The sequence below is a fragment of the Syngnathus floridae genome, chromosome 19 (genome assembly GCF_059516105.1).
Source record: "Syngnathus floridae isolate MCC-2025c chromosome 19, RoL_Sflo_1.0, whole genome shotgun sequence".
Lineage (NCBI taxonomy): Eukaryota > Metazoa > Chordata > Actinopteri > Syngnathiformes > Syngnathidae > Syngnathus > Syngnathus floridae.
In genome coordinates, this window is record NC_142431.1 from 7,372,948 (window position 1) to 7,396,700 (window position 23,753).

The window sequence follows — 23,753 nt, forward strand, 5'->3', positions numbered from 1 at the left end:
CGCAACTTTTTTGCTGGACTTATATTGGTTAAATTGTCTCACCCATTTGGCTGCCATTACAAATGAAATGTGTGCATGCGTGTGCGGGTGCGTGTGTGTGTGGACGTTGAGCTGTGGGTGTGTATGTGCTCAAATTTGGATGTGTGTGGATGGGAAGACGACTGTTTGCGTTCACCTTAAACAATTACCATGCAGGTACAGGATATAGATATAGACCCGGAAAGCAATTTCTTTGACTATGTAACTAGCAACTGTTGTTATTACACTGAAAATCAATTCAAGGAGAAATTCAACTTAGAGCAAGATATATCAATAATACACTTCAACAGTAGGAGTTTACACGCAAACTTTGATAAGATTAAAAACTATTTACAGCATTACACCATGCAATTCAATATAATTGCCATTTCTGAGAGTTGGCTTAGCCATGACAAAGGGACCAATTTTGAATTAGAAGGATATAATTTCAATTTTGTGAAGAGGGCAAATAAAAAGGGTGGAGGAGTTGCACTGTATATAGACAGTAGGTTAAAGTATAGGATTGTAGAAAGCATGACAACTGTTATTGATGACTTATGTGAATGTATTACTGTTGAAATTGATGTGGGTAAAATGAAGAATGTCATTGTGAGCTGTGTTTATAGAGCACCCAACTCTTGTATTGAAAATTTCAAATAAGTATTTGAGGCCATGGTTTCAAACACCAAGCAAAAGGTAGCCTAAAGACGGTATGCACAATGCAGAAAAAGGCAATTACCGTAATTTTCGAACTATAAGTCGCGTTTTTTTTTCATTGTTTGGGTGGGGGGGCGACTTATAATGAGGAGCGACTTATTTGTGTTTTTTTTCAAAAATTTTCAGAAAAAAAAAAAAAAGTGAAGCCGCGATAAACGAACCGTGATGTAGCAAGGGATTACTGTAATTTGAATTTCAAGTGACGTCAGCAGCGCGACGCGGTGTGGCACGGCGGTTGTTTACAAAAAGGACAAAGAGTGATCACAGGATGACGAAGATGACGAAGGGCCCCACGTACTACCGGCATCATTAGCGGCTTTGTTTCTAAGTGACACGGAGGACGAAGAGTTTGAAGGATTTAACGATTTGGAGTGACACAGAAGGTTTGAAAAACTATTATGGCTTTTACGCACGCCCGGTCCTACCCTACGGAGCTCTCTTTCACTTCCGTGGATAGAAGTCGGGGGCCGGCGCTCGGCCGGGTGGCTGTCCGGGGACGGTGGATGGGGCTCGGTCATGGCTTCTACGCACGCCCGGTCCTATTCTATGGAGCTCTCTTCCACCTCCGTGGCTGGAAGTCCACGCCGCCACACACCTGGAAGTTTGTTTTGTTAAATAAAGAGCCGTTTACCAAACCCACGTCTTTCCTTGTACTTTGTTAATGCAACAATATAGTTATATACTAGATCTGTGGAATAACTACGAGGCTGACGTCAGGGCGCACACGCGGCGTTGTTGACAAAGGACAAGGAATTTGATCGATGGATTTAATGATTTAGAGTGCACAGATGGTTTAATAATATTATTGCTTGTATAATATTTATTTGATATCTAATTTATATATTGTTATATGGGCCTGTGGAATATTTTGAAGTGCAAGCGCGCACCCATTGTTGACAAAGGACGATCGATGGATTTGATGAATTGGAGTGACACAGATGGTTTTATAAACGTGTTATTTATGTAATAGTTATTTTTAATAACTCTGAATGTTACGTTAGGCCCGTTCTCAGCTCTTCATTTGTGTTTATGTCACGTTAGCATACCTTTCGTTTAGCCTGTTGCTGCTCGTTCATGTCTGTTCTTGGTGTTGGATTTTGTCGAATAAATTTCCCCCCAAAATGCGACTTATGCTCCGGAGCGACTTATATATGTTTTTTGTTTTATGTGCATTTTATGGCTAATGCGACCTATATTCCGGAGCAAGTTTTAGTCCGAAAATTACGGTGGAATTATCAACAATGTTGGCTATTGTGAACACACAAATAATTTATTTATTAAATTACAAACATTAAAATTTATGGATTTGGTAGATTTCAAGACCGCACAAATTACTTATAAAGCTAAAACAAAATTACTCCCGAATAATATACAAAAATGGTTCATAGAAAGAGAAAGTGATCACAATCTAAGAAGGAGAGGGAATCTTTTACAACCTAAGGTGTCAATGGGGTAAGGCTATGGAATAATTTACCTGTAATGATCAAAGAAAGTAAACACATTGCCCAATTCAAAGAACACTTTAAAAATGTTACACTAGAAAATTATAGTAATTGAAATCTTTGGCTGGTCTGTTTTCAGCTATATAGTCCATATCTTATTTATTTATTTTTCTTTCCAGAATATTATTGTATAAACTGTTTTTCATTTCCAAAATTATCTTCCTCTGATAGATCAAGTTTCTGTACCTCGAAAAAACTAATCAGCAACCACGTTAAGAATTATGATATATAAAAGGGGTAGGAAAAAACAAGCAATAGATTCTTCCTTCTCCTTTTTTTGAACATGTTGACTTATTTGTCTTATTGGCATAACATGAAATTATGTGAAAATTCAGGCTGGCTTGTACGCATCCGTAGGAATGTCAGCATTTCCTGTTTACAATCTGCTCATAAATTAGCGGCGCGTTTTCATCGCCCAAAGCCTTTCCCGAGGACTAAAACGCGGGCACACACGGGAGTGAAAGAAAAATAAAGAGATTCCCAATTATAACTCGCGGGACAAAGCAACAGTTAAAAGGAGAATGTATTTATTGTGCTATGAAAAGAAAGCTCACAAGGCCCGCCGGCTTAATGAACCGACAAGATTTGTGTACAAAGAGACGGCTCAATAAACACGTAATAAAGTCATTTTCTGAAACGGGTCGGACGGTCGTCAAAAAATTAACTTCTCTGGTTTGAAATGTGTTTAAAATGACCGGCAGCCTCAATGGTCTTATGTTCAGTCTGAGAACGCACTAAGCCGCCGCTTAGTAGCGGGAAGCCATTATCGTGGAAACCTCGGAGAGAATTATCTGGCAATAGGACTCTCGTTATTGCCTTGAGCTTTACTTTAATAAGACCCGCCTCATCTTTGACCTCGGAGCGCAGCGCCTGAGGAACTCGCCGGCAGAGATTTGATGGCTCAAAGGCCATCGCCGTGCTCGGAGGACAGCCGTTTAATTCCATGGGCGAGAGTGCTAATACGCCATGGCGGTGTACCCGAGCCTGCATAATGAATATGGATCATGGCATCGAGCCTCCGCATCTGGCATCCGGCTGCGGGTCTACACCGGCTTGACACATGGCTGATGGCCATTCCTGCCATCTTAATCGCGAGTCATAATCGGAGGAGTCCGTTATTGTTTGACTTGTGAGTGGAAGGATGCGTGGCATTTGGAATGGCAGCTGTAATAAAAATAAAAATAAAACAAGGCAAACAGAAATAAACACTGAATTATAGAATTAATACTCTACTTCTACCACACTGGATTTGTCATTCAACGGTCTTTGCTGGTGTCAGAACCTCGGGAGAACCACGGACAAAAGAGCAATTAGACACGGCAAGTCTCTCTGTAATAAATCCCGTCTCAAATGGATGGGAAAATGATGGCTGCCAGCCCACTTTGGCAAACATGCTATCTTAATGAATAGAGCGCACAGCATTTTGACCTATCTGCTAGGTCCACTGGGTTTCGGTAATGGGAAGGATGTAGACGTGGAGGACGGGGGGGCACTCCTTGAAAATCGCTTGGTGGACAAAAAGATTAACTGCCGTGATTCCTAATAAAAGGAAACAATGTCATTAAATGTCGTTAAATGTGAAAATGGTCAGGAAGGCCTAACTTTTTTTTTTTTGAATCATCATTGCTGCTTGACGTCTTTGTGGAGGTTAAAAAACAAAAAGAAAACGTGCACATGCAAATTGGATATCGAACACGAGGCTCAACGGATGGCTTCATCTTTGCATCTGACGGTTCATTTTTCTCTGGGAGTCATTAAGGCAGAGACGATGATGGCTGCGGGTAAAGATTTCATTCCAACTTAATGATTTTCCCCAACAGGATAATGACAAATGGGGCGCACTTCGTTTCGGAGAACTTTGAGGGATCGGCTCATCGAGTGGACACAAAGACTATGCTCGCAGTACCGCAGCCCGCTTATCAAAAACCGAGACCGACTCAACAAGATTTCCATTTGTGGCTTGTTAACCGCAACCGAGACATGTTCCCTCCGGAGCTTCGCAAACAACCTCTCGGATGCGGAGGTCGTCGAGCGAATTTCTTTCGACACTACATTAAAAGTCCATCAAAATTGATCGCCCCCCCCACCCCCGCCAAATAATTCAGTGCAGAACGTCAGTGAAATTTCAGATTCAGCACTTTGGTTACATTAGTGGTGGGGGGAGGACAGGGGGAAGGGGGGGGCGCTGGGGACTTTGGCAGTGTTGTAGGAAATCTTAATTGTGTCCGTTCCAGAAGGAAAGCGAAAATAGAGTTTAGCAGATCCAAGAAAACAAGGCTGGATTTAAGATTCGGCTCACCGCAGGACACGTTGGTATCATTACACATGAGAGGAGCCAAGAACTTTGCATCTTTATTTTGCCTTACAAGAGATAAGCCCATAGTGAGAAAAAAAATGAACTAGATGTCTGAGATGCTTTTTTTTTTTTTCTCCGAGAGCAAAGATTGCCCGCAGCATCTTGCACGCGATAAAAAAAAAAAAAAGGCAAGTTTATGACACCGATATTTATTGAGGACCAACCTTTTCGAGGATGACCGTTTTCAATGTCTTTCTGCGCCCTGGCTGACAAATTAGTGTGGAGATTTATCCACTTTGTCAAATAAAAGTGCAAAGTTTACAGCCGCCCATGCGGCGTTATAAAGATATATCGGCCAGGCTGCGAGTCATCCCGCAAGTCTTTTTTGCAGACGAAGGCAAATCGAGATTCATGCTAGGACAGATATTTGCACAACAGGTTGCAGCCTACACCAGGACTTGTTGGAGTATAAGACCTTTTTTTTTTTTTTTGATAAAATGTCTGCCCATGTTAGTCAGTGACATAGGCTTTTAAAGCTACAGACACGAAAATGTAGATTAGCAAAATTGGACAAAAATCATGCCTGCATTTTTGTAATGTCACGTTATATATCGAAATCAATAAAAAGAATATTCTGTCATTTGCTTTTTCTGTTTTCAACCGTTTAAGTCTTGCTAAATGCTAACGGGGAAGTTTCAGGTGTTTTTTTCCCACCACACAATGAAAATGTTCCTTTCCATGGAATTTATATTTTGACATGTTTACCAAGACAATATTTTTCAAAAAGTAGTGAAGGAATGGGGTTGAAATACAAAAAGTCCTACCTAGCTACAAAAACAGATATGCTCAAACTTCATTGAATAAAGTACATAAGCAGAAAAGTATATTCACATATTAAATCAATAAAAGAAACACTAAGCTTATAATTATACCTACACACCAAATCAATAAAGAAGACATAACTAGACATTTTTGATAAATGGTATTGAGAAAGGTTTTTATAACTTTACGATCTGATATATATTTCTGAGCACTTTGAAATAACAAATGACTTTTGATATATTGCCTAAATAGCTTAATGACCCTTAAGGAACTGTGTAATGCATGCCTGATGTTTTTTTCTCTAAATCATGGACACAGCCAGAGTCATCTTGACCGTTCAGTACTTGATTGTATCTTATGTTTTGACTAATGCTAGACGTCAGTTTTTGATTACTACTGACCGCTCTGCACAGAGGAAAATATTTTGCCTAACAAAGAAAAGATACGGTTGTAAGCATGATTAAACTAAGAATATAATGACGTAAGCAAAGACATGAAGTATCAAAAGCAAAAACTTTACATAGTCAGGGAACAGCAATAGATTAATGATGTCACAGCCAAAAGCTAACATAATTTCGTACAAAACGACAAAATTGAAAGAATGAGGTACGACAGTGTATGTCCAAGATTGGAGAAGAATGTTCACAGGAAGGTCACGTGGAGATAAAACCAGCAGGTGCCAGAGGGAGCCAGCCAAGGACTCGGCCAAAGATGATCGCCAAGGCCGAAAGATGGGATAGAAGACAACAGCCCCCACACACACTGAATCGCCCATAACCAGCACCCACTCCCATGGCGAACTTGCCCCACCCCAAAGACTCATCACCCATCAAACTCGGCCCACACTGGCATGTGCAGCTGATATAAGCTAACCAAAGAACCTTGAACGTTGCCTTTTCTGAATGGAGACGTTCCGCTCTTGAAGGGCCCAGCGCTGTATTGTACTTTCCTGAAAACAGAGCTTTTTGAACAAGAATTGTGATTGAACTCAACCAACCTGTGTAAGTCTAATTTCTACTTCAGTGTCTTAGCATTTTCCTAAATCTGAAGAAATCAAACGAGCACGCAGTGAGTAAATTGGATAACAGGTGATTGGCAATGGCTTTTGCCGTGAGGCGCAGATAACGCGCTCCCTAAATTGTGGACAAAATCCAACAGTAGATGACGGCGGCGCGCTAACCTCTTCGCGGAGCCCAAATTGAAAAGCGGAGCACTCGACTGTAAAGTAGAGCCGTTATCCCGCCGTCACGTGCCATACAGCATTCCCAGGAGAGATGCCCGGCCCAGGCCGACCGCTCGGCCGGCTGGCTATTTACAGCAAATAGCCGCCTGTGTACGGAGCCGTTAAGATATGCAGACTCACACGAAAAGAAATCCATGTCTTTAGACGACCGATTGGGGAATTAAATTGATATATAACAATACATATTGTGACCGTTTAGAGGAATGTAAGAAACGTATAAGTTTACGTTTTTGGATCAAGTCTAACACGTACGTCTTTAGTCAAGTCTTAATAAAGGTTGACTTCAAATGTTGCTTCAATACATTGTTCATGCTACACATAAAGTACTAAACTCTTAAAATAAAAGCGCACAGCTCGCAGATTCGAATTCCTTCAAATTTATATTTCATCACCGTCACGTGAATTTTTTTTGCACTAATTAACATTTTATGTATCAAAATAAGGAGCGGCGGCCGGTGGCGCCCAACACTTAGAAAACAAAATCCAGCGTGGAGTCTAAAAACTGACCTTGGATAAATAAAAAGGCAATTTGCATGCAAACGATAGCACTGGCGTTTGGCATAATTGCCATTTGAGTCGCTCGTCCGCAACGATACAATGCACGTTGAAAATGGACTCGAAGAAGGAGCATCGCGGTTTACGTGATGGATTAGTGGCATTATTTCATACGCCGCAAAATATCGTTGGCCACAGTTGTGCCCTAAGATAATCTTTAAAATGACAGAGTCCTCAGTGGTGTAATTTGAGCATGATCAAAAGGTTTGGATGTTTGGGGGGGGAGATGCAAAAAAACAAAACAAAACAGAGCAACTCATTTATCTTTCAGATGTTAAAAAATAAACATGAGCAGATGGAGATGAGAAACTGATGGAAGATCTGCAGCTTCCATTTGGCACATAATTCATGAAAATGGATCAAGCCTCGAGCAGGCGTAGTTAGCATGAATATTTAGCATTAGCATTAGTGTAAAAAAAAAACTGTTGAAATCTGTGAAAGGCTTTGAATTTGTGTCTTATATTTATTATATATACATTTATATCTAATTTTGTTTATTTTTGTATTTATTTACCATATTTATTTTGCTATTAATTTAATTTTTGTGTGTTTGTTTGGGAGCTTAAGATCAGGGGATGCTTTGAGAATTGTCAATTTGTTTTGCTTATGTGAAGCCCTTTGAGACTGCTTGTGATTTAGGGCTATATAAATAAACCTGACTTGACTTATTTTACTTTTATTTTGTCGTATACATTGTTTCGTATTTTGTATTGTTATTTTTATTTCAATTTTTTATTTTTATATTAATTTCTACTTTCCCATTATTTTATTTATTTTTGATGTTATCATTCCAGCTCTTCCATAAAAAACAAGACTGATGGCTCTCTGAACGGTTAATGCTAACATAACGTTTGCATGTTTTGCATAATGTCGCCTTAAAAAAGCTTGAAAAGCAGCACCCTGCATCTTTCGATCTCTGTCTGTGTCCCTCGCAGCGTCTTTTTGAAACGTCATCTGATATTCATCCCGATGAATAATGCATCGGATTTGTCGGCTTTGTTTTCCTTTTGCAGGTTCAGGACTTTTTTTTTTTTTTTTGTGCGTGGCAAATACTTGAATGCCGACATCCCGAAGCAATCAATCTCTGACAAATTAAGGTTTTTTTTGCTTGATAATTATAGCGTTGCAAAATTCAAATGTAAAACAGCGTAAAATGATGAACAAAATGATCAGTGCTTTCAAAAGCAACCAGACGAGAGGATTTGTGTCGAGAGCAAACTGTGGCAACCTTTTACAGTCGTAGCAATGCTCCAATTAGCCGCGCGAGTTAACGTCATCGTTTTGTTTCCCCTTGTTCACATGCTTTGAATTACCGGCGTAAATATAAATTCTGGCAAAAAAATCCGTATACATTACAAAAGTACATTACAACCAGCTGCGGGTGATTAAAAAACAGAAGATGGTGCTCCAAAACAAGACCACGGACATTGCTAGCACACGCGAGGCGGCCATGTAAAATATTTACCCAAAAGGTGCTTATTTGATTTAAACTCCCTTGACGTGCGTGAGCCAGCCCGTCAAAACAAACAATATTCATCATAAGTGGCGAAGCAAGCCTAGGAAACACATACTTTTTATTTTTTTTTCTAAGTGCAAGAAGGCAGTAAAGCATGTTCCGGAAGCGACTTTTTAAAGAATCGTAAAAAATGGCTGCGAGACGGCATCCGAGCGTCTGAGAGCACGGGGAAATAAATTCCGAGGGAATCCAATACACAAGCCCAACGTCAAGCCAAAGTCACAGCCGCATTGCGAGGCAGTCAAGCGTGGCGAGCTTTTACTCTCCGGACCTCCCAAAAGACAAGCGAGGACCCTGTCCACCAGACAAAGAAACATCAGAGTCTCGGCACTGACTAAAGGTTGCAACAAAAATTCCATCGAGCCATCTGATTACAAGGCATGATAGCAAAACACGCCAGCTCGGGTCACCTTAATTAAATCCTCCTATTGTTAGAGACGAGCCGTGCTAAAAATAGTCGCCAACAGAGACATCACACAGATGTTTAACAACCACCAATGAGCGGCTGATAACATTTACCGAGATAAATGATGGAGAAATGTCAGCCTCCTTTTTATATTCCGAGCAGAGCCATGAATAGACTTTGGCTCGGCAGCCTTTGAAATCTCCAGATTACCGCAACTGTTCTAATTTAGACGTATGGCCCCCGGCAGAGAACTGGCTAATTTCCTGGTGTGTCAAAATTAATGAAGAAGATAATTTGCTACAATGGAAATGACACACACGTATTGAGTCACACACCCACTATCCTTTATGTGAACCTCAAACGAGGCCAGAAGACAGAAGATGGCTTTTTGAAGTCGAAACCAAAAAGTAGGTTGGAATCAGCGAGGCATGTGGGATTAGACATCCGTGTGCAATAAGGTCTTAGATCTCCGCTTGCGGAGAGATGACACAATTCCAGCACATTTCGGCAGCCCCATGTGTGGTTTTGCCGATTATTAAGCGAATCAAGTGGCTCTGGAAAGCAATGTACAGTCCGGTGAAGGTCGCGTCTCCCCGTCAAGTCCGGGCCAAGGTCAGGCCGTCGCCACCAGTGGTCAACAGGGTTGAAAATGAAAATCGGAGTGGAGAGCCAAGTCCAACCGTGTCTTGGTGTCGGGCCATCTGGCCAATGCGCAAAGTGATTTTATGAACGCTGACGTCCTCTGAACTGCGCCAGTGTCGACAGAGCTCTCACTTTACGCACAATGGTAAAACAGAGCAGGCAGAGATGTAATCCCGTAATAAACTCGACATTACCGCAACCGAGGCTGCTGCTGCTGCCGGAGACAAGCGCGAAGAACAAAGTTGTTGCAGCGAGTTTCACACGCATATGATGGATACATCTTTTTATAAAGGGGGGGAAAATAAATATATAAATAAAAATCACAGTTACTGCTCCCTTTGAGACAGTCCAAAGGGGTTCAGTACCAGAGAGGCAATAAAGAGACTCACATGAGTCCGAATCAGTAGAACAGCATGAAAATAGAAGACGTAATTGTTGTGTTTTTTTTCAATATTATTATTATTTTTTTCTATTCACTGCATCATACTGTACACGTGTAGAGAAGCGTCCGTTGGGAGGTGGCGAGCGAAGGTATTAAGCAACATATTTATGAGGCGGGAGGGGGTGACGTCTGCATAACCTCTTCATGAGGCCCATGATGGAATCTCCGCTCAAATCTTACAGGTACCAAAAAGAGCAGCGCCGAGGTGAGGGCGCCGAGAATGATAATGAAGATGAAAATGGAGAGCGGAACCTAACACACCGAGTGGATCCAGACAGATGGGTGGCAGGATAAAACGAGTCGCAAGGAATATGAAAAAGTGGACTCAAATGAAGTGCTGGAGAAGTGTAAGAAGAAGGAAACTAAAAGTGTGAGCAATTGCCACGAGAATGAGGAGAGAACAAGAAAAAACGTCTGCACGTCTATTCTGCTCGCCGCTGCATATCGGCTACTTGTGCTCTGCATACCAATGACGAGCGGGCGGGCGCCATTACAAGAATTCACAATCTATATAGCCGGAATACATATTCGTCCAGAATGAGGAAGAGGGAGGGTGAGGACGACGTGGCCTTGTTGAAAAAAAAAAAAAGAAAAAAGGCCAGGAGATAAATCAAAACAGCCGAAAATTTTGTCGACGTGTGAAGCCGTTTTGTTGAATGGCTTAGAGGGAGCGGGGGTGGGAAATCATGTTTACCACATTGAACCGTGTCCGTGCAGAACAGGCGACTGCAATCAATTTCACCCCAACCGAAATCCTGGCGAATCATGGCCCACTCGCCAGGTATGTGAATATTTTTGAATCAAAGTGTTGCGACCTTGGATGGAGATGAAGAGTGTTATTCAGCAGGGCGAACAAAGTCACAAAATTGTGGGCATGGACACACAAGCAGACAAAGAATAGGGGGGAGAAAAAAAACTCCCACCTTCTCTTCTGCCACCGTGTATTCACCGCTTGCAGACAAATTGTCTGCTGGAAAAAAAAAAAGCCTGATGAGACATGCCGGGTGCAGCAGGAAAGACATTTATTAGCATAGTTTGATTTTGATTCATCACCGGCGCCCGATGCGCGTGCAGAGCGGCGCTATCAAAACACTTTTGACTTCCTAATGGAATAGTCCATTAAGAGGCACAACAAAAAAACGGCTTCAAGTGGCGCCGCAGTTGAAATCGTCGCCACGTAATAAATGAACAGCAAAGTGCAGCAACAAGCGTGTTGTTTACATTTGGTAGAATGTAGCAAAAGCGGTAGCATCAAAAGTTTGTCAGCTTTTGGATGCCAGGTGGCAAGAAGGATTACATTAAGACAATTAAGAGTAAGATGAGGGGGCCCGTGTTGGCTAGTCAATGCTAATCAGTCGCTGGAGCGGCTGAGAAGCTTCCGGTCTGCCACCGTGTGTGCTGAAATGACACTTTGCTAGCAGTGGTTTAGCATTTTGGATGAATTCCATCATTTCAGAATCCAAAAGTGCTTTGACAATGACCATTTTTTACTTTAAGTACCTTCATGCTAATCCCACAGACACGCTAACGGTTAGCATCTCAATGTTGACAGATATTTCCAGCATGAAACTGGGCGACTGAACGTCCCTCAATGTTAACACCATAACACAACGCAACGGTTGCCATGACATTTACAAAGACATGAAATATTCAAATATGAACTGCACCGCTTCCACGGATTCACATCAAGACGCCAGCAGAGAAGACGAGCAAAGACAAAGGCGAGGGTGTTAATCACGACAGGGATTAGCAAAAGCCATGTGAGCGAGCTGCTCGTTTTCAGCACGGTTACACTCTCTGTCTTCACATTTGCCAGCTAGCTCCTTAGGTTTTATTGCTACGAGAGACTCATTGAGGGCAAACTGCTAGCTTGCTTGCTTGCTTGCTTTGGCAATATAACGTGTCAGCCGACATGTTGTGCATTACTGCCACCATCTGGACCGGAGTGGATTTTTTTAATTACTATTATTTTTATTTTGTCCCTGTGGAGACAAACACAATGTCACCTACAGGTTCCTAGAAAGCGCCTGTTTATTACCAAGAGCTTTTTTTTCTGTGCTTTATTGCAGTCTAACACAAAAACGATAACCAGTCAGTGGCAATTCTTGCAGGCACGCAAATTCAATAGGCCGAAGGTGTTACAGGAATGTGTGAATGCGGACGATTGATCGGTAGGACTGTACTGCGTACCTTGTGAAAAGAAAAATTTCTGCCACTTTTCCAAGGGCTTGACTCAAACGCGGGCAGGCAGTATGCAGCTGCTGACACAATCCAGCCTCATCTTATTTTTACACTTCACAAGCTTATCTTTCCTGGGACCTTATTCAAAAGTAACAAATTTGAAATGCATACATCCTTGATGTTGAGCCTCCTGGCTCTACCTTCATTTTTCCACTTTCTTTAACGGGTGCAGAACTCGCCTGAGAGGCAAACTATAGATTCGGAGCTTATCTGTCAAATGGGATGAAAGTCAGCCAGGCTTACACACATCTAACAATGCGTTCAAAAAAAGGGCAGATAAATACGTCTGCAATCCAGAGTTTTCAGGTTTTATCCGGGAAAACAGCAACATTTCTGCGGACAGCGAGAGCAAAGCAGCCAGGGAGTTGAAATTATTGGACATAGAAGCAACTATTCCAATCTAATCGGATGAACTACACGAGTAGCAAAAAACAATCCCAAAGCATTAGTTGATTTCAAACAGGATCAGCATCCTCTAAACCGAGTTTGGGGGGAAAATTTCCTGTGAACGCCAGAGCAGCCAATTGCTTCCACTGTAAATATTGTTAGCATAAGCCCAAGCTAGCCAAACTGTGTGCCTCACACCCTCGGGTGCTAATGCTATGCACTGAGCTGTCAGATTAAGGCTCATTTACTCCCAGCAGGGTCTTCAATTAGCCACAATTAATACGCCCGTCAGTGCTCCTGTTTTAAGGGAAACTAGATCCGTCAACATTAAGAGAAGACAGTAGTGAAATCTATCCGGGTGCCAACAACAAATTAAAACAGAGGCTGAGAATTGAACACGATTGACATTTTAGCTAAATGCAAACCTACCCAAAATTCGACACAACGTCACACTGTTTACTTGTCAAGGTTTAACATTCTGTCAAGCAATATTGTTCGTCGAGGTCGTTGAGATTTCACAATTGGAGCTGAAATCAAAAGCAGCCATGCAGCTGCTGGATCAAAGATGGGAAACAAATGGAAGCGAAGGAGAGGGAGAATATTTCCTAGCAAAACGATCTCCTGGCCACCAGTGGAGATGATCTATGTCCCCTGATGGGCACTACAGATTGCTTTTTTCCCCCCATTGCCCTTTAATCGGAGCTATAGATAGAAAGACATCATTTTATGGATTAATGCCGAGACCCCATTGGTGCAGAAAATCAGAAAGGGTAGACCAAAACATTTTTTGCACAACACAAAGATGTCAAATGGAAATTCATCTTTCATTTTGTCATGTGATGATATCAGACAAGGGTGTAAAATGCTGTGCTAACCAACAAATGAGATCTCGAGTTATGTGTATATGAGGTCACAGTGACCTCGTCTGTTCTTTGATAAAACAATCGACGAGCGCGTAGGGAGATCAAAAATTCCAACTGGCCGTCAACAGAAACACTTTGCCGGATTTCAGTGCGCTTCACCATTCACCACTCTGCCGGCGACACAGGAAGATAAACGGTAAACTAGCAAAGCCACTTTCACATATAAAAGCCGCTTGTAGAGAAAGTCAAAGATACAAAGAAATGCGTAACTCACATGTACTTGCAGCAACTACTACCAACAACTTAAGGAAAATCAACAAACTAGTTCTGAATCTAGTCCAGACAAAAATTGACTCCGCATCTCTTTGACGGCTTTATCCTTGATGCCTATGTCCGACAGGGAAAGGCAAATCCAGCTCTAATCTTACCATCAGAGAGTCAAAAAGCAAATGTTGACCGTCATCATTCACTTGGCACTAAAAATGGATCTGGAAAGCGACCAACGGCATGGCATCGAATAACGAGTTTGGTACGTTTGCGTCGGTCTTGCCTGGTAAAGCTCAACTGTTGATGATTTATTCACGTTGTCATGCTCTGTCTTCCATCCAGACAAATTCCTAATTCGCAAAGGAAGCACTCTTGGCCACTCCTACAAGGTTGAAGATTTTCTCGGCGAGGGTAGCTTCGGAATCGTCGCCAAATGCCGTTGCGCAAAGACCGGCAAGATATCGGCCATCAAGGTTAGCAAGAATCATCCGAAAGTACTGCACCAGGCAAGGGAGGAAATCGCCGTTCTGAAACAACTCCAGCGTCTGGATCCAGATCGGTGTCACATTGTCCGCTGGATTGACTTCTTCTTTGACAAATACCTCATCTGCTTAAATTTTGAACTTCTTGACCAGAGCCTGAATGAATTCCAGCAGGAGCAAAACCTGCCCACACTTTCAATCTGTCAAATTGCTCGGATCTTGTACCAGATGGCCACGGCGCTCCGACATCTGAGTGACGTTCGAATCGTGCATACGGACATCAAAACCGATAACATCATGGTGGTGGACCGCCATCGGCTGCCGCTCAACTTTAAGCTTATTGACTTTGGTTTGGCCAAAAACGTGCGTGATCTGAAACCTGGGGACTATGTCCAGACTTCGTGGTATAGAGCTCCGGAGGTAGTCCTGGGTGCTCCCCTCAGTGAGGCCATGGACATGTGGTCCCTTGGGATTGTGGCGGTCAAGCTGGCTACGGGCTACCATCTCTACCCGGGGGACTCTGACTACGACAGTTTGACTTACATGATTCAAACCCAAGGCCAGCTGTCCAAGTCCATGCTGGACCGCGGACTACGAACTGGAGCTTACTTCAAGAGACAGGTCATGGCTCCTCAAGGCTGGAAACTGAAGACTCCAAAGGAGATGGGGTACGACTCTGCCGTCCAAGTCAGACCCTTAAATCTCAAGTCCCTCAAGGAGATCGAGGTAGTTCAGAAAACGGGAGAAGAGCGCAAACGGTGTCTCTTTGTAGATCTGGTCACCAAGATGCTTCAGCTGGACCCCGATCTCCGTATTAAACCAGCGGACTTTTTGCGGCACTCTTTTTTCAAACCCAGCCGCCCACGGGACCATACAGCGGGACGAACTTTCACCGGAGGGACTGGATCGCAGCGTGACCAGCACGCGGACATAAGAGCCAGGTCTAAAGACGGGTGCTTGAAAGGACTCTTCAGGAAGATTCAAGGAGCTTTTACGGTAAATTAAAAGGAAACAATCGAATACCGTCTAAGTAGGTCATTTCAGGCCACTTCACAGGAACGGCTAAGCTTCTTCTTCTAACACCATCTGTCATCTCAAGGTGACACCCACGACAGAGTTCTAGTAGAGTTCTTTTCTCACCCTCACTGTAACACCCTTCCCCGTTGCCAGTGGTCCTCTCAAGAGCACGGAAATACTCTGACGCCTTGTTTTATTTGCCCCTATCTTCATGTCATCTAATTTCCAAGCTTAGCATTCTAACTAAAGTGCCCATTTTGAAAGCCAAAGCGCAACAGAACTCACGGTTCTGGAAAAAAAAAAATCAAACCAGATTCTTAAATATATATATACAAGACTCTGGCTCAAAACTTGTATAAATTTGACAGACACGCTTGTTGCGTAACTTGCCTCTATATCACCTTGAATGTGCAAAAATGGTTGCTTTTCACACATGACGTAACTGAATGTGTCTGGCGTGTTAAAAAAAACATCCAAGATGTATTTTTTGTCTCATCGTTTAAGAATCTCAGTTTTGATTTAGCTGCTACAACAAATAAACCGATGCACAATTAGCTTCAACGTACCGCAAGCCGCCTGTACTTATCCAATCGGCTGAAAATTGTTCCCTCTGATATTTCACCTAATTATTCAAAACCACCCAGCGAATCCACATGAGCAAATTATTCCAGGAAACCAACGAGAGAAAAAAAAAAAGCGTCAGTCCCCTCATGAGTGACATGGTTAAGCGCTTCCTTAATAGATCATGCAAATCGGGCCGAGCGTTTTAGCAGGAGGGATCATCACTATGATGCCTTCTCAGGTTTCCTGCTAACTCGTCTTTAATTGATGAGCGCAGTCATCGAGCCAAATTTCCAAATGAGGTTCGGTGATGGCCCCAGCTGCATAAATTAAAAGGCCCCAAGTCGCCTAATTGCACCAATTAGCATGAGCGTGGTGGCACAGGCGCTAATCGGGGTTACGATTCCGCGCTTGAGAGCGTAAACGAGTTGTTTTTTCAACAGGTCAGCAAAATTGTGACATCAGAACCAGAGGTGAATGATTTTGAAAATAATCTAATTGCAGTTATTATTTCAAGATCCTCTTTATTACACCGAGCAATATCAGATTTATTGTACACAAAAATTGGTAGGTCAAGCCCAACTTGTCAGTGCACGTTACACAAAGCCACCAAAATCCCAAAAGACTTGTTGATGCGGGCCCGCGAGCCTCCGGACTGATAATCAATCTGATAACAGTGTTAGATTAAGCAGCTGTCACCAGGCTGATGATAAAATATGTGCCAGAACCATAAATAACCGCAATCACTGATAGCTTCGCTGATAGTGCTGTCACCGCCGTCAACATCGAACATTAGTGCAACAAGCGTTGTTGTTTTTTTTACCTTCCCTCTTTCGATAATCTTTTGCTACTGAGCTGCTCATTCGAATGCCAACAGCAGATGTTGAGACAAATCCCCAATGTGCCCCTTTATTTTTATTTTTTTTTTTTCGTGTCTCTGCTAGAAAGCCACCACAATGGGAAACAATTTGTGTAGGTCAAGATTCTTGAGATTATGACTCCTTGCTCTTCTTGCCAAGGCGCCAACACGTTTAGCGCTTTATTAATGCAGTCCAACAGCAAATCATTCATTGGAACTCAAGCGGGTAATTGATTCAATGCCTCTACGGAATGAAGACATCACGAAATGCGACCGAGACACTAAAAAGGCCAGCGAGGTGAATCCAGGTGGAACCGGAGGAACAAAGTGGGAAATGAAGTCGGCGTCTTTAAAGTCGCAGATTGACAGATTCATTAAGCATTTACGCCACAGATTGAAGGTCCAATTAATGAGGTTTAGAGAAGAGCACTGATAAGAATAGCAACAGTGGGGTCATTCTGGTCAATCTTAACCTATCTAAAGTGCGATGTTAGCATAGCTCGCTACTTTGAATGCTCTTCACTTGTGCGAGCGAGCAGGTGAAATCCACGGCCAGGCCAACAAGTCATTCGGTTGTCAGCCAGGTGGGGGGTGGGGGAGCGAACAACGCACCTCTGCAACATTGACATACACACCGAGCGGCAACGTGATGAGCCTCAAAGATGGAGGGAGGAAAACGAAGCAGATGGCCCTGAAAATCTAAATGATGAGGAAGACAGCAAAGAATAAATAAGCGTATGGATTGCCAACAGAAATGCAAATATAATTACCCTAGACAATGAAAGCGTGCCTTGAATATACCTGTCAGGGATTGGAATGGAGCAGGGCGACCAAATGCAGCTTGGACCAGGGTTTATTGAGGGAAAAGGTAGTTGGACGGGAGGATGAAGGGGAACAGACGGACAAACTAACTCAGTGCTTCTCAAATAGTGGGGCGCGCCCCCCCGATACCAAGGTGTGACACCAGGGAACATGCTTTTCTTTTGGCTGTACTAGATTAAATGGTAATTAGACAGCCACTGCAGTAGGTGGGAGTGGCTGTATCACTGTAAGAGTGTGCGCAAGGAGTAGTCGCTCTACAGCAGGGATCATGAACCTTTTGTTGGATTTTGTCCACAATTTAGGGAGCGCGTTATCTGCGCCTCACGGCAAAAGCCATTGCCAATCACCTGTTATCCAATTTACTCACTGCGTGCTCGTTTGATTTCTTCAGCTTTAGGAAAATGCTAAGACACTGACGCACAAATTAGACTTACACAGGTTGGTTGAGTTCAATCACAATCCTTGGTCAGACAGCTCTGTTTTCAGGAAAGTACAATACAGCGCTGGGCCCTTCAAGAGCGGAAAGTCTCCATTCAGAAAAGGCAACATTCAACGTTTTTTGGTCAGCTTATATTCAGTTGCACATGCCAGTGTGGGGCGAGTTTGATGGGTGATGAGTCTTTGGGGCGGGGCAAGTTCGCAGGAGAGTCTGATTCCATCGGAGTGGGTGCTGGTTCGGTGAGAGCTGGTTCCGTGGGGTTGGGTGCTGATTATGGGCGATTCGATGTGTGGGGGCTGTTGTTTTCCTTTCCGTCTTTCAGCCTTGACGATCATCTTTGGCTGGGCTGTCTCCCTCTGGCACCTGCTGGTTTTATCTCCAAGTGACCTTCCTGTAAACATTCTCCTCCATTCTTGCACATACACTGTCTCACCTAATTCTTTCATCATTCTTTCAATTTTGTCATTTTGTACGAAATTGTGTGAGCTTTTGGCTGTGACATCATTAATCTATTACTGTTCCCTGACTATGCAAAGTTTGTTCTTTTGATTTCCATGTACTTGCTTACGTCATCATATTCTTAGTTTAATCATGCTTTCAACCATATCTTTTCTTTGTTAGGCAAAATATTTCCCTCTGTCCAGAACGTTCAGTAGTAAACGAAAACTGGCGTGTAGCATTAGTCAAAACATAAGATACAATCAAGCACTGAACATTTTTAGACGACTTTGGCAGTGTCCGTGATTTAGAAAATCATCAGGCATGCATTAAACAGTTCCTTAAGGGTCATTAAGCTATTCAGGCAATATATCAAAAAACATTTGTTATTTCAAAGTGCTCAGAAATATATCAGATCATAAAGTTATAAAAACCTTTCTCATTACCATCCAACCATCTTCTTCCGCTTATCCGGGGTCGGGTCGCGGGGGCAGCAGCTTTAGGAGGGACTCCCAGACTTCCCTCTCCCCAGCCGATTCATCCAGCTCATCCCAAGGCGTTCCCAGGCCAGCTGAGAGACACAGTCTCTCCAGCGCGTCCTGGGTCGTCCCCGGGGTCTCCTAACGGTGGGACATGCCCGGAACACCTCCCCAGGGAGGCGTCCAGGAGGCATCCTGATAAGATGCCCGAGCCACCTCATCTGGCTCTTCTCAACGTGGAGGAGTAGCGACTCTACTCCGAGTCTCTCCCGGATGACCGAGCTTCTCACCCTATCTCTAAGGGAGAGCCCGGACATCCTGCGGAGAAAACTCCTTTCGGCCGCTTGTATCCGGGATCTCGTTCTTTCGGTCACGACCCATAGCTCGTGACCATAGGTGAGGGTAGGAGCGTAACTCGACCGGTAAATTGAGAGTTTTGCCTTTTGGCTCAGCTCTCTCTTCACCACAACGGACCGGTACAGGGTCCGCATTACTGCCGACGCTGCACCGATCCGCCTGTCGATCTCGCGCTCCATCCTCCCCTCACTCGTGAACAAGACTCCAAGATACTTGAACTCCTCCACTTGGGGCAGGATCTCATCCCTGATCCGGAGAGGGCATTCCACCCTTTTCCGATCGAGGACCATGGACTCGGATTTGGAGGTGCTGACCCTCATCCCGACCGCTTCACACTCGGCTGCGAACCGTTCCAGCGAGAGCTGGAGATCACGGCCTGAAGAAGCCAACAGCACCACGTCATCTGCAAAAAGCAGAGACGCGATGCTGAGGTCCCCAAACCGGACCCCCTCAACGCCTCGGCTGCGCCTAGAAATTCTGTCCATAAAAATCATGAACAGAATTGGTGACAAAGGGCAGCCTTGGCGGAGTCCAACCCTCACTGGGAACGAATCCGACTTACTGCCGGAAATGCGGACCAGACTCTGGCATCGGTGATACAGGGACCGAACCGCCCTTATCAGTTGGCTCGGCACCCCGTACTCCCGAAGCACCCTCCACAGAACCTCTCGAGGGACACGGTCGAACGCCTTCTCCAAGTCCACAAAACACATGTGGACTGGTTGGGCGAACTCCCATGCACCCTCGAGGATCCTGCCGAGGGTGTAGAGCTGGTCCACTGTTCCACGGCCAGGACGAAAGCCACACTGCTCCTCCTGAATCCGAGGTTCGACCTCCCGACGGACCCTCCTCTCCAGCACCCCTGAATAGACCTTACCAGGCAGGCTGAGGAGTGTGATTCCCCTGTAATTGGAACACACCCTCCGGTCCCTCTTCTTAAAGAGGAGAACCACCACCCCAGTCACGCCAAAACATGCGGCCGCAAATCCGATGAAACGACTCCAAAGTTGATCATCGAACTGCGGCCTAGGGTGTCCTGGTGCCAAGTGCACACATGGACACCCTTATGTTTGAACATGGTGTTCATTATTGAAAATCCGTGTCGAGCACAGAAGTCCAACAATAGAACACCGCTCGGGTTCAGATCGCCCTTCCAGGTCTCACTGTCATTGCCCACGTGAGCATTGAAGTCACCCAGTAGAACGATGGAGTCCCCAGAAGGAGCGGTCTCCAGCACTTCCTCCAGGGACCCCAAGAAGGGTGGGTACTCTGAGCTGCCGTTTGGTGCATAGACACAAACAATAGTCAGGACCCATCCCCCCACCCGAAGGCGGAGGGAGGCTACCCTCTCGTTCACCGGGGTGAACCCCAATGTGCAGGCGCCCAGCCGGGGGGCAATAAGTATACCCACACCTGCTCGACGCCTCTCACCGTGGGCAACTCCAGAGTGGAAGAGAGTCCAGCCCCTCTCGAGAGAGCTTGTACCGGAACCCAAACTGTGCGTGGAGGCTAGTCCAACTATATCTAGTCGGAATTTTTCTGCCTCGCACACAAGCTCGGGCTCCTTTACAGCCAGAGAGGTGACATTCCATGTCCCAAGAGCCAGCTTCTGCAGCCGGGGATCAGACGGCCAAGGTCCCTGCCTTTGGCTGCCGCCCAGCTCACATTGCACCCGACCCCTTCGGCCCCTCCCACAGGTGGTGAGCCCATGGGAAGGGGGACCCACGTTTCCTTTTCGGGCTATGCCCGGCCGGGCCCCATGGGCGAAGGCCCGGCCACCAGACGCTCGCCTTCGAGCCCCGCCTCCAGGCCTGGCTCCAGAGGGAGGCCCCGGTGACCCGCGTCCGGGCGAGGGAAAACGAAGTCCATTTATTTCAATCGTCATAAGGGGCTTCTGTGAGCCGTGCTTTGTCTGGCCCCTCACCTAGGACCCGTTTGCCATGGGTGACCCTACCAGGGGCATGAAGCCCCCGACAACATGGCTCCTAGGATCATAGGGGCACGCAAACCCCTCCACCACGATAAGGTGACGACTCACGGAGGGGCTTTCTCATTACCACTTATCAAAAATGTCTAGTTATGTCTTCTTTATTGATTTGGTGTGTAGGTATAATTATATGGTTAAAATGTTTCTTTTATTTATTTAATATGTGAATATGCTTGTCTGCTTATGTACTTTATTCAATGAGGTTTGAGCATATCTGTTTTTGTAGCTAGGCAGGACTTTTTGTATTTCGACCCCATTCCTTCACTTTCTTAAACCGAAAGCTACTTTCTGGGTACTGATTAAGGCAAAGGGCTACGAGTTTGACACACACTTCTGAAATAGCCAATTTGCTCAATTTAGCTTTCACTATGTGTTATTATTGTCATTTCCAGTTCACATGTGTGATTTTAACAAGAATAGCAAAAATACAGTCAAAACTCGGTTTTCGACCACAATCCGTTCCAGAAGGCGGTTCCAGAAGCGAATCGGTCGAATTCCGAATCTATTTTTTCCATTACAAATAATGTAAAAAATTTTAGTCTCTTCCAAGACTAAAGAAAACGCCTTTTTTTTTTTTTTTTTTTAGCATTTTTTCATTTGCGCATTATTGTCTGGTCGCTCAACTGCAGCGCACCGCCAAACACGTAACCGTAGCGCGTCGCCGACCGCGCAACTGCACCGCGCTGGTCACATTATTGTGTTTTTATTTAGAAAATATTTTTAAAGTCCTGATGTACTTTCCAAAATTGAAGTGGACCTCAGTGCGCAGGGAGCTTAATTTTGTCCGATCGCGCAACCGCAGTGCTCCGGGCGCTCACTGTCGCATTGCTTTAAGAGCGTCTTTGTGTTTTAGGACGGCTTTACTGCTCCCACTTGCTTTCTTTGGAGGCATGATTAGGGGGTTAATACAATCCTCAAAGTAACGAAAATACAATAACAACGGAGTCAGTCGGCATCCGAGCCGCACGGTCGGGTTTTCTCAGGTCCTCCCAGCTCATCTCGCGAGGTTCGACCTCTGAATTTTGTTCGACAACCGTAGCAAAAAAATTTCGAATTTTTTGTTCGAATTCCGATTTGTTCGAGAACCGGGACGTTCGAAAACCAAGGTTTGACTGTAAAATAAATAGATGCAGCTCACTGACAAGTGCCGCTATTTAAGCTAATTTTAGAACAGTCCTGCGGGTGACTCATGCGGTCCTCACGAGCGACCTGGTGCCCGCGGGCACCGTGTTGGTGACCCCTGCTCTACAGTGTAGAGCGCACGGAACATACGCACACACAGCACAGAGCAGGCAATAAAAAGGGCAGTGGGACACCATGGAAAAATATCTAACAGGGTTGAAAAGAACGGCGGAGAGAGACAGAGATAAGAGAATTGAGAGTTACACGAAAGCTAAAACAAGGAAATATGCCGAAGCGTACGTAGCGCTTGGCTTCATTGTGACTACGATGGGAGACGAGGAAAGACCGGTTTGTTTACTGTGCCTTACAATGTTGGCAGCGGACAGTATGAAGCCAAATAAATTAAGGCGACACTTATAAAGTCATTGCACCTCAATCATGCTAAGATGCCAAAGGGTTTTTAGCGAAAACGGGCAGAATATTGTGAACAATCATCCCACTTTGTGAATGCTACTTCAGTCAATCAGCAAGCACTGTATGCATCATATAAAGCAGCGTACCAAATTGCTCAGTGCAAAAAAAAAACACACACACCATTGCAGAAGAGCTGATATTACCTGCAGCCGTGGATATGGTCTCCGTCATGTTGCCTCATTTTCAAAAACTGCACAAATTGTTCTATTCATTTTTTGTTTTGTAGGTTAAAATGTTTTATGTATTGTGCTCCTGAGTTAATATTGCTGATTACTTTGAATTTAATATTTATTGCTGTTATTTAATTTAATGTTATGTATGTTTATTATTATTTTATTGAAATTTTTTCAGCATAAAATGGCAGTTGGTCAAGAATGTTAATAGTTTGAATGATTATAATTTATTTTTTAATATCAGGCAAAGTGATGCACTTTGAATCTGTTCTGTTACAGACTAAAAAACAACGTTATTAATAAAGTTATTCTTTATTGTAAGTTGATCTTTCCTTTTTATTTATTTTTTTGTTTTCTTTACTGTTAATAACATGAGGGGGGAGGGGCGCAAAATGTTTTCTTCTCCCTAGGGTGGCATCACAGAAAATAATTGAGAAGCATAGAACTAACATAACGACCTAACAAAACAACAACGTGACCGACCGACAGACTGGCTCACCGAAACGGAACTAACAAAGACAGGAAACAAGAAGACATGAGACGACAACAACGATCCAACAGGGAGTGACAGACAGATAGGACTTAAATAAGAGACAGGTAACGAGAGGCAGGTGACTGTGATTAGT

General features: G+C 44.0%; 2 protein-coding genes across 2 annotated transcripts in view; one reads left to right on the forward strand and one right to left on the reverse strand.

Annotated features, from left to right (window-relative positions):
* The window catches only part of sash1a (SAM and SH3 domain containing 1a), a 107,668-nt gene that overhangs the window by 74,043 nt on the left and 9,872 nt on the right, over positions 1-23,753 (reverse strand). The window lies entirely within an intron of this gene.
* LOC148382001 (homeodomain-interacting protein kinase 2-like) lies at positions 13,731-16,141 on the forward strand. Its single transcript, XM_088362118.1, has 3 exons — positions 13,731-13,846; positions 14,051-14,179; positions 14,260-16,141. Exons 2-3 carry the CDS (start codon positions 14,158-14,160, stop codon positions 15,402-15,404), a joined length of 1,167 nt encoding a protein of 388 aa, XP_088218244.1. The 5' UTR covers positions 13,731-13,846; positions 14,051-14,157; the 3' UTR covers positions 15,405-16,141.

Coding starts and splice junctions, on each gene's coding strand:
- LOC148382001 (XM_088362118.1), top strand. CDS start 14,158: ATGGCATCGAATAACGAGTTTG. Junction 14,180..14,259: donor GGCATCGAATAACGAGTTTG/GTACGTTTGCGT, acceptor TCTTCCATCCAG/ACAAATTCCTAATTCGCAAA.